The 11,456-nt window shown below is 37.1% G+C and overlaps 1 protein-coding gene across 1 annotated transcript in view; it reads right to left on the reverse strand.

Moving 5' to 3' along the window:
* KMS1 (SNARE associated Golgi protein family) overlaps positions 1–11,097 on the reverse strand; it is a 39,567-nt gene extending 28,470 nt beyond the window's left edge. The window contains exon 1 of the mRNA XM_089825902.1: positions 10,741–11,097. Coding sequence (XP_089682028.1) covers positions 10,741–10,822 — 82 coding nt within the window. The 5' untranslated portion in view covers positions 10,823–11,097. The remainder of the gene's footprint in view (positions 1–10,740) is intronic.
* Positions 11,098–11,456: the final 359 nt, after the last annotated feature.

The following is an 11,456-nucleotide window of genomic DNA, read 5'->3' on the forward strand; positions in this document are numbered from 1 at the left end:
TTTGAAAGTTTGTACTGAAATATAAACCAGCATGGGTGCATCTTATATAGGAGTATATGCAATATACTTTCTACGATGAGAATTTTGTATCTTGAAGATTCAGATTTGTAAAAGATCAAACTTCTATACCAATGTGTATTAGCAAGCCAAAATAACTGAATGCTGAATTGATTAAAGGAAACTATCATTATGTTGCCAACACCAGAATTGCAGATATGCAGGCTGTTATATGAATGCTTAATCATTTTCAAATTCCCTTTTGAAATGCCAACGCCAGAATAGCAAAAGAATTGGCCACGCATATTAAGATTTAAATTCATAATTCTCTTATTGAAGCCAAGGCCACAAAGGCTACTCCTGCATGATAAAAAGAAGCAATCATCAGTACTCAAACAAGAAATAAGTTGTGTGTATCTGGATTAAACTGTGTAAATTTTATTTGCACCAATGTTTCAGATCATACTCAATGATCCATCATCGGGATGAAAAAGAGCTGCATGAAAGAATTAAAGAAGATTGCAGACCCAATTGGTTATAAAGGAAGGGGTGAAGGGATAGATTGAACAGATTACGAGAAAAGAAGAGACAGAAAGGAAAAATAAAATAAAAATAAAACGAACCTGGAAGGGTAGCTTAAAACCCATGGTCAACTAAAGTCATTATTAAAAGAAATCGTGTCAACTCATGATGGTCCTTAATGTAGTCTTATTGTCAAGTCGAGCTGTGGGTGATCGGGTACACAATGCCCTCACAAATCCTTGGCCAAGGTAGGTTTGTGACATGCTTGCTGCTATGATCACTAGAGGTCAAAGTGCTAGCAGTTAGAAGATAGGTTGATGGAAGATGTCCGCAGCCTCACATGCTAACTAGTTGACATTCTAACACCAAGATGCTTAGTGATTGTACAGTGGTGCCCCAAGCTTGATTCCCATGGTAGGGAGGGCCTTTCTTGGAAGATGATTCTGTGGGGATACTTAAGGGTCCATGGTTGTGAGGTTAAGCCAAATGGCAATACTTCTCCAATAGCCAAGGCTTGTACAACTCAAGGTCGAAGTCTTTTACAATCATCTGTAAATCGGGTACTTTATTTAACTTAAATATATTGCGATTTCCAATTAGGAATTATAGTTAGATGTAATAGTTGTTTCCATGTATATAGACTAAAAAGTTATATTATTTAATCATTATCTTGTTATGTCAATAAAAGGAAAATGAGATAAATACATAAGTAGTTGGAACTTCCTTTCATGTTTCATTGAAAAGAATGTTATTTTTGAGATATGTTTCAGTTAATTAATTGTTGTGAAATTTTAGCATGATACAGTGTGGATGTCAAACCCAAATATGCCACTACAGTTGATGACAAGGAAGCATGTGAGGGATCGGTTAGGGCTCCATCGGATGATCATAGTGGGAGTTACTCGAACTCAAGCTCCAATTTCGATGCAATGTTACTAAATGTTAATTAGAAAAAAAGCATATTTTCTGATAAGTAGGAGATAATTTCCACAGCAAGTCAAATTGTGATATTGCTATCAGGATTTAACTGTGTGATTTTTGAGTCAAACTCATTGGCCCATGTTTCATGAGTAGTGATTCAACATGAATCCATCTCTCATGAGAATAAATGGAACACTTAACACTCATTGGATCTAGGTGATGCTCACAGGGGTGAAGCACCGGGACTTCCCAAGAGGTCACCCATCCCAGTACTACTCCAGCCTGAGCGCGCTTAACTACAGAGTTTCCTCCATGGTTAAACCCAAAGCTTGCAACCCCATTTGCAAAACCTTCACCAAGTGTTGTGCCTTATGAACCATTCTTTATAAAGCCCCTTAAGCTCATCAATTGATAAGTAGGAGATAATTTCCACAGCAAGTCAAATTGTGATATTGCTATCAGGATTTAACTGTGTGATTTTTGAGTCAAACTCATTGACCCATGTTTCATGAGTAGTGATTCAACATGAATCCATCTCTCATGAGAATAAATGGAACACTTAACACTCATTGGATCTAGGTGATGCTCACAGCGGTGAAGCACCAAGACTTCCCGGGAGGTCACCCATCCCAGTACTACTCCAGCCTAAGCGCGCTTAACCACGGAGATTCCTCCATGGAAATTATCTCCTACTTATCAATTGATGAGCTTAAGGGGCTTTCTAATGAATGGTTCATAAGGCACAACACTTGGTGAAGGTTTTGCAAATGGGGTTGCAAGCTTTGGGTTTAACCATGGAGGAAACTCCGTAGTTAAGCGCACTCAGGCTGGAGTAGTACTGGGATGGGTGACCTCCCGGGAAGTCCCAGTGCTTCACCCTTGTGAGCATCACCTAGATCCAATGAGTGTTAAGTGTTCCATTTATTCTCATGAGAGATGGATTCATGTTGAATCACTACTCATGAAACATGGGTCAATGAGTTTGACTCAAAAATCACACAATTAAATCCTGATAGCAATATCACAACAGCATATTTTCTATTTTTTTGTCACTTGTAGTTGAAAATGTCGACTTTAGGCATTTTGTTGCAAATTTTACTATTTATATCTATGTCTCATCAAAGCTAACCCATTATTTTTATTTTTATTTTTTCCCAAATCTTCTATGTGGAGAATTTGAGGGAATTTGGCTCAACAAGTGAGCATGCCACGAAGAGAACGAGTGTCTCATCGTTGATTGTGCAAGTACCTATAGGGAAAATATCTCCTACTTATAGTTGTTTTTGCTAATTCTTTCATGAGCCTTAGGGGCTTTCTAATGAATGGTTCATAAGGCACAACACTTGGTGAAGGTTTTGCAAATAATGTTGCAAGCAAAACGGGTTTAACCATGGAGGAAACTTCATAGTTAACCATGCTTGAGCTGGAGTGGTACTGGAATGGGTGACCTTTCGGGAAGTCTCGGTGCTTCACCTCTATGAGCATCACCTAGATCCAATGAGTGCTAAGTGTTCCATTTATTCTCATGAGAGATGGATTCATGTGTGAATCACTAATCATGATACATGGATCAATGAATTTCACTCAAAAACTACATAGTTAAATCCTACTAACAATACCCAAATTTGACTTGTTGTGGAAAATATCTTATGTTCGTTTTTACTAGTTCTTTCATATCTTAGTATAATAGCATCATGCCTATACTCATACTTGGGTGGGTGTAAAATATGTACGTAGGTATACACACACACACGTGTATGCGAACATGTGTGTGTGTGTGTATAAGTGCATCTATATACCTACACGTTAAGGATACTCAAATGAGCATGAATATAAGGGGCGACATCAATATATTAAGGCATGAATGAGGTCATTTGTTGCCACCCTTATTATTTTATTTTGGAACTTGGCAATGGTTTATTTATTTATTTTGCCTTGAGCAGTCACCTTTTTCATATCCCATTTGTGGCATCGAGCTACATGTTTCATTTCATTTTATTCAAGTTTGTGCGAACACCTTGCCACCTCAGTAATTCTTGCACAATTGAGCATGAACGCGAGTGCCTCTTTGCTTATCTTTGCTCGCCTCATTAAGGATGCATTATATATATTGCCTCTCACCTTCTCAAGCGGTTCTTGCGACATTATTGTTTCCTCCGTAATTCATTTGGCCTGCCTTGTTTCTGCTCTTTCGATCCAAATGTGATCATATGCAGCAATTGTTATTGTGAAGCCGAGTTTGCATAAGATTTTGAAATGTTCCTTTATACAGGATGTGACAGGACGTGAAGCTAAGTTCTACTTGCATAGGAGGGCAGTATACTCCACACCAGATTATTTCCAATCTCCAAATCGAGCAATACCAATCTCAGGTCATGAATTTAAATCTGGTTACTGTCTTTTGATTACATAGGTTTGCATTTGAAATTGCTGACTTGCATCTTAGTAAAGGCTTCAATGTTTCTTTTCTTGAAATCAGCATCAAAATGATGTCAGTCTTTGAATTTCTCCTTTTGTTAAGTCGATATAAGAGAAGAGCTCTCGCAATCAAAAGTTTATGCCAATGTTAACATTTTGAATGAGTATGTACATATGTTTATCCGTCAAAGAATACTATCCCATACAAAGATATGGTCAATATATCTCTGAGATGCGAGTTGCATCTTAAGTCAAAGAATTTATCAGAATGCAAGCATAACTCATTTAAGATCCCATAGGCCAGATTTGGCATGAAAGATAGCAATATATATACTCTATAAACCAGATCTCACATAAGAAACCTCCCCAAAATTCATCCATGAAGGCCGGTATGGTTGAGATTAAGAGAGTAAATGGGAATATCCCTGCAATGAAAAGTGAACATAATCAGTCACAACATTTAAATTTCAATAACTAAGTTAACTCATGGAAACCCTTTGCATACATTCTTGTTGTCAAGTCGAGCAGTGGATGATGGGGCATCTATGTTGCCCATCCAAAATTTGTGGCCAAGGTAGGTTAATGGCATGATTGCCGTTGTGATCACCAGCTAACTAGCTAACACTCTTAACACTAGGATGCTCAGTGGCAGGACAGTGGTGTCCCAAGCCAACTCCTAGGGTAGGGAGGGCATTTCTCAATGGAGATTGTGTGGTGACACTTAAAGGTCCATGGTTGGGAGGTTAAGCACATGGCAATGCTTCTCCTCTCTTCCAGGTGCCAGGGCTTGCTCAACAAGGACCTCAATTGCTTTTTCTTTGATATCTATTCCAGGTTCTATATTTCATTTGATGTACATATTATCATTGTGTAATTTACTTTTCTTCTTTTAGATGTCAAAAAAATTAGATAGTAGAAATGAAATGCAATGGTAGTTATAACTGAATATCATGGGAACCTGGTTGTTGAAACAATTGATAGATTCTAGTTATTGGAATATAACTTACGGTTAACTAGTGCTTCCTTGTCATGTGAAAGAGTAGAATAACTGATATAGCTGTAATTCTTTTCATTCAGTTAAGATTTATATCTTATTTCAGTTATTTATTGGTTAAATAGTTCCCAGAAACTTCGTATGTTACACTAATTCTGTAGGAGGAGGAAACAACCAAGTTCACTTTGCAATACCTAAGTGTTTTAATAGGCTTTGCAAGAATCAGAAACCCCCAAATAAATAAAACATGATGAACTTACACAGCAGGAATATACATGGCCTTAAAATGTCAAATAGGAAATATGTTGTCAGAAAATGATCTTAATAGTTTGCTGAAAAAATACATTATATCTCTACAACATATTAAACCTGTGGGATATCATTCTTATTACACTCTAAATCTTTTGTGCGATAAAGCTACTTTTATGTATACTAATCATGACAAAAACAAAGGAGGAATAGCTTTTCTCATTAGTCCCCAATGGGCTGACAAAATTGAGGCTGAGGGGGTTCCTCCATGTCAAAGAGCCCAATGGATTTTATTTAGGCACAAAGACAAAATGGTAGGAGTCTACAATATATATGCGGCTAATGACTATAGAGATAGAGCTTGCTTTTGGTAGTAGTTATCCATCAATCTCCCCAACGCTCAGTGGATTATTATGGGAGACTTTAACATGATTGAAAGTAAGGAAAAAAGGTTGAGGTATTAGTCACCCCCGGAAAGGAAACGAATATTTTTCCTGGGCAATTTCGAAAGAAAGTTTAGACTTGTTGACCCAATGGAGAAAAGGAAGAACAATGGAGATGGTATCTGGTACACATGGTGCAACAATCAATCTAGCAAACAGAGGGTTTACTGCAGACTAGACAGAGTATATGCTGACGCCACTTCTTTTGGTTTCTTTCAGTCCCCTAATGGTAACCCTGTTAAGGTCTCCCCGGCTAGTATTTCTGATCACTAGCCCATTTCCACATGCATTTGCATGGATGAACATCTCTCCCTGAGCAATCGACAAAGGAGAAATAACATGTTTAAACTCAATATTTCCCTTCTTCAAGATGAAGACTCCAGGGAGACCATTAGAATGGCTACTTGAGTGTCCACATTTTGTAATTCTGGATGTTCTCCTAGAGATCAATGGGATCACTATACAGAGACTTGGAGGAAGATGATCCAGATCATTGGTAAAAAGAATGCTAAATACAACAGGAGTGGGGAAGTATACTTTCAGGAAAGACTTAATAACATTGAACAACAACTTTAGGAAAAGGGTAATAATAAACAGTTGGAGGAAGAACTAGTTTGTGCTAAGATGGAGTTAAGAAGAATTCAAAATTATGAGATTCAGGGGCAAAGAGTCAGAGGCTAGGATGAATTGGCCTAGAGAGGGAGACAGAAGAACTAAATATTTTATCAATCTCATGAAAGCTAAGCAAAAAAGGGAACTTATTGAGGATATTCAAGTGGTTAATGGTCTGACTAGAGATAACAAAATTCTGACAGCATTTTATAATTTCTATAAAAATTGTTTACATTGGAACATAAGGTTGAGAATCAAAGAGCCTTAGAAAGATGTTTAAAGATGATTCCCAAAAAAATCTCTGAGGAGGATGCCAAACTATCTGTGCAAAATATTGAGTTAAAAGAATTGAAGATGCTCTCAAATCAATGTCTAACGAGAAGTATCTTGGTTTGCATGGGCTCCCAATTGAATTCTATAAGCAGAACTATGAATGGGTCAGTCTGGAATTATTGAAACTTTATGAAGATGCATTTGATAAAGGATCTCTGGTGAGAATATTAATATAGGAATAATAGAACTACTCCCTAATGGTGGTGATAAGATATCGGTTAAAAATTTGAGGCCTATTACTCTTCTTAACCTGTCATATAAGATTATTGTTAGGTTGTTAGCTAGAAGAATTGCCAAGATTCTAAATAAGATCATTTCAGTGACTCAAACCAGTTTTATTGAAGGGAGATACATTCTCAAAAATTTAATCAATAGTTGGGAAGCCATGAAATTGTCTAAAATTGATGATCAAAGTGTGGCTATGATTCTACTGGATTTTGAGAAAGCATGTGATAGAATGGAATGGCCATTTGTTTTAGGCATGCTTGCTTTTGGTTTCCCTCCATACTTTTCCAAATGAATTTCTATACTCTTTAACAATTTCTCTACAATTATTGAAGTAAATGGTGAAATCTCTGAGCATATCCCCCTTAAAAAATCTATTAGACAGGGCTGCCTTATTGCCCAAGCACTATTTGTTATTGCTACAGATTCTCTTTATTTCATTTTAAGAGCTACAGAGTTGGATCCTCCTGTAAAGGGTATTTCCCTACCTAATATAGAGGATTTGATAATTGCCTAGTTTGCAGATGACACTGCTTTATTCTTAGACCTCTCTGTCGTGAACTTTGATAATGTAATGGAGAGATTGAATTGCTTCTGCTTGGCCTTGGGTGTGAAAGTGGCACCTCAAAAATCTACTGCTCTTGGTTGGTCTGAAGTTCCCCCTTATTGGCTACCACTAATGAGTTGTGTATGGACTGGTGCTAATACCATCATTAGGTACCTTCAAATACCATTAGATAAGGAAATGTCGATGTGGGTTTTTCAAAGATTGAAAAGAAGCACATCAACTGGCAAACCCATATGTTATCCTTCACAGGACGAGTTCAAGTTGTTCAAAAGGTGTTGGCACCTCATGCTATCTAGTGTGCATCCTTTTGGTTCTTTGCTAAATATCAAACAAATAAGCTTGATAAAATTTTGAAAGACTCCCTAAGGTCGGATGGTATTGGCAATAATAAGAGACATTGTGTCAGATGAGATTGGTGGTGTAGACCAAGGAAATTGGGTCTGATGTGTTTGCACCTTTATGGAGTGCTTGGGTTCAGGTAAGAAAGTTGCTCTGTTCTAAGAGTGTTGTTAAGGACCTCCAAATTATTTTGTCACTGATAGATCCATTTGGGGGGGAATCTACCTCAATGATAAACCACTTGCTTTAACTCTAAGTTGTTCTGCCAGAGTATAGAATGCCTAGGGCATCTCACTGGTTGAAGACATTCTGATTGATAACCAACTAGGGACTCAAGAAAAACTCAGGGAAAAGTTTGGTATACCCATCTCACATAAAAAGACTTTAATTACTAAAGTATCTGGTAACTTTTTCCTGGTAAAAATGTACGACAGTAATAAATTTTTGTTGCAGTTGAAATGGTCTGATGGAAATATAATGTTTGATGCATCAATAAAGCAAATTTATAAAATGCTAATAGATGAATCTTCTATAGGCAGATGGATCAATCAATGATGGGGCCTCTGTTGGCCGGATTCTAGTTGGCAATTTAGTTTTGAATAGTTTTGGCACTCCCTGCTTGAACCAAAAAAACCTTGTTTCCATTGGATGCTGCTTTTGAAAAAGCTTGCTGTTGGGTCTGTACTTTCATCTACTGGCATCAAACCATTGCATTGTTCAATTTTTAATTGCTTGGAAACTTTTGAGCATCTCTTCTTTGAATGTAAATTTGTCAGTAAAGTTTGGTCACTTTTCTTTGGTAAACCTGTTTTGTGGAATAGTAAACCTGGACTGTTTTGGCATTAGGTGTTAGCCAGTTTAGTTGATGCTTTGGTCTCAAGCTGAATAAATTTTGGTGTGTTTCCTGCTAAAGTTTTGTGGTTTTCGTGGAAGCGGAGGAATCATGAGGTTTTCCAAAAGAGGAAGAGAGATCATTCTAATTTTAATTATAAACCAACTCATTACCACATCATGTCTCAGGTTTTTGCTGTTTTGGAGGTCTCTAAAGACAGATTCATGATACTCTTGCAAGAAGGTGCCATGAACTTGTATAAAGAAGATATTCAAGCAGCACACTATTTTGATACGTACTCTGATATGCTGAACCAGGAGGAGCTGGACAACCTGAAACAATTCACTACGATAAAAAAATTGGCATTTACAAGGAAAATGCTCAGATAGAGGGAAAGGAGGAAAAAAGTGGACCAAGTTGGGAAGATACTGCAAACATACTTCATGCAGTAGATCTGCCTACTGGTGCCTTTGAATGTGACAAGGCAAAGTGCAGCAATAACATCATTGCCCAGTGGGACTAATGAAGAGCTCTAATATATTTTATTCTTCTCTTGCATGTAAGTTAAATGACGACCTGTGTATATTCTCTGATGGTCAAGTTTGTATAATGATAGATAGGTGCATAGTGTATATAGTTATGATATACAGAACTGTTTCAAGTATAGTTTTTGATGCTATTACTCTGATACAAACTTGATGATGTTATATACTGTTTACAAATACTTTAATATAAATAAAAATGTTTAACACAAAATTTTTTAAAATTTTGTATATTTAAAATTCTGTATTTTTTAAAAATTTCCTTTTTGTTATTGCAATCCCAAGCCATAACCCTAAATAAATGCCCTACCAAAAAATCCATCCTGGAAACACTTTCACTTCTGCAGCCTAAGTGATTTTATCAATTCTTTCAGTTAATTATCTGCAGAAGTTGTATACTGGAAGCTAATTTTCCTCAAAAAATGCATAGATGGATATACAACCCATATCATGTTGATATAATGTTTCTAACTAATAGGTATTCTGTACGTATAATAAAAGAAAAGCAAGTAATGAAAAGAACATTGATCAAACATATGCAGCAAAGTTCCAAATGAAGGCTTCCTAACAGGATAGCTGTTTTCTAGCAAATTTTGAATTGCTCAGGCAGTCTACTGTAGGTCAAACACATACATATCTCAAAATGATTTGCATATATCTTTTATAGTTCAATAAGTAAAATGATCAAACCAATGATAACTTTTAAGTTCAACAAGTAAAACGACCAAATCAATAAAAGAAATCTCAGTAAAGTATGAATGGACAAAAAAAATTATAAACTGCGAAAGTCCAATCAATGAAATTGAGAGCAAATGTAAGAGTGTTGGGAAATGAACTGACTAACCTTTCTGCTTATTGATTGGTAATAGAAAACAATGAGCAACCAAATTCATTTTCATAACCTAAAAGAAAACAGTTGTTCAAGTCAACGCATAAGGAGGAGGGTTACAAAATGCTGGTTAAGTATAATTTTGAAATCAACTGCTCTTTAAATTGCTGGTTAACTAGAGTTTTGAAATCAATTGCTCTTTTGATGATATGTTTTTCTTAGAAAATGCTCTAAATGGCTGAAAACCCCACAGAAGCGAAGGTTCTTCAAAGGCAGGTCGCACTATTCAAGCAAAACGGTTTTTATTTCATTTTCAACGACTATCAACATCATTCTCCTTTTTAACAGTTACTTTTGCAACCCTGCCAAGAAGAACTCTTCAGTGCATTCCTCCTCCTTAAATACTTGTATACTTTGGGCTTCAGATTGATAGCCGGTTGCCACCAAATACTCTGTAATTAACCCTGATATAAATCAGGAGACACAAATTCAGGTCGATGGAAAGTCAATGAATCTATCTACGGGTGACGCAATCACGAACTCTAATCCCACTGGCAAATACGCCCGATCTCAAAAGTCTAACTTACCCAATCCAACTATTAAGAAACCAATAGAGAGAATTTGTAAAGGCAAGTAAACTACTCGGATGAGATGAGCGCACGTGGTAAAAGCATAGGCCCCGTTTCAAGTTCACACAATGCACAATAAAGTTTTGAAATTGAATAAAAATTGCATCCTATTCGCTCGAAACAGACGTTGGCACAGATAAATGTGCACGAAAGTTCCGAGTAAATTTAGCACGACAGATACGTACCCCGTGGAAATGAATTCTAAGCTCGTCCCCGAGACGGTCGCGACAACTAATTCCAAAAACCGAAAATTAAAACATCCCAAAATAAGCTTCCTAAGAACTTACTTGAGATCGCCGAGCGTTCCATGATCTCCTCCTGCTTTTGAAGGCCTGAACTGATCGCAGAGGCCGCATTAGATGAATCCATGGCTTCCCTGCTAAAGCATGCCTTCCAAAAGCTCTACAAATTAGGGGTAAGAGGGGTCAAATGTCCGTGCGCGTAAGCGTAGCACTGAAACTTAACCCAAACAAACCCTCGCCTCTTTCCGGTTCGCGATTTTATTTCTCCTCGCCTCTGCACTTGCTACAAATTGCAATGAATTACTTGGATTTTGGGCTGTGAATGCAGCGGATAATATGCAAAAAATCTGTTGGGGTAAGTAAATCCGCTACCCAAAAGACCAAATCCTTCTCCACAAAAACAAAGGAATACTATTATTATTCTAATTTATAGGCTGGCGAATGGATCATGCATCTTGGTTCCAAGTCATGGGATGATACGTGGGTTACCGTTTTATTGTTGCGGCCACACAAACTGTTTCTATCGAATCAAACGTGAACATGAATTAATTATAGGGTTTCGTATCGCCGCATGACAAGCATTATAAGAGTATTGCAGGACAGGTAATTTCATACGCTTCCTTCCTTGGGGAGACACCAAGAAAGGGGAACCCAAATATTGGCGTGCTGAACAGGTTCGTGCAAAGGAATATTCGACCCTGCACTTCTTTTACTTATATAAGGTTAGCACCACGAAAAGGAATTATTACTGGTATATGTCA

Source organism: Cupressus sempervirens, chromosome 4, assembly GCF_028749045.1.
Source record: "Cupressus sempervirens isolate cs-2001-9-10 chromosome 4, ASM2874904v1, whole genome shotgun sequence".
Taxonomy (NCBI): domain Eukaryota; kingdom Viridiplantae; phylum Streptophyta; class Pinopsida; order Cupressales; family Cupressaceae; genus Cupressus; species Cupressus sempervirens.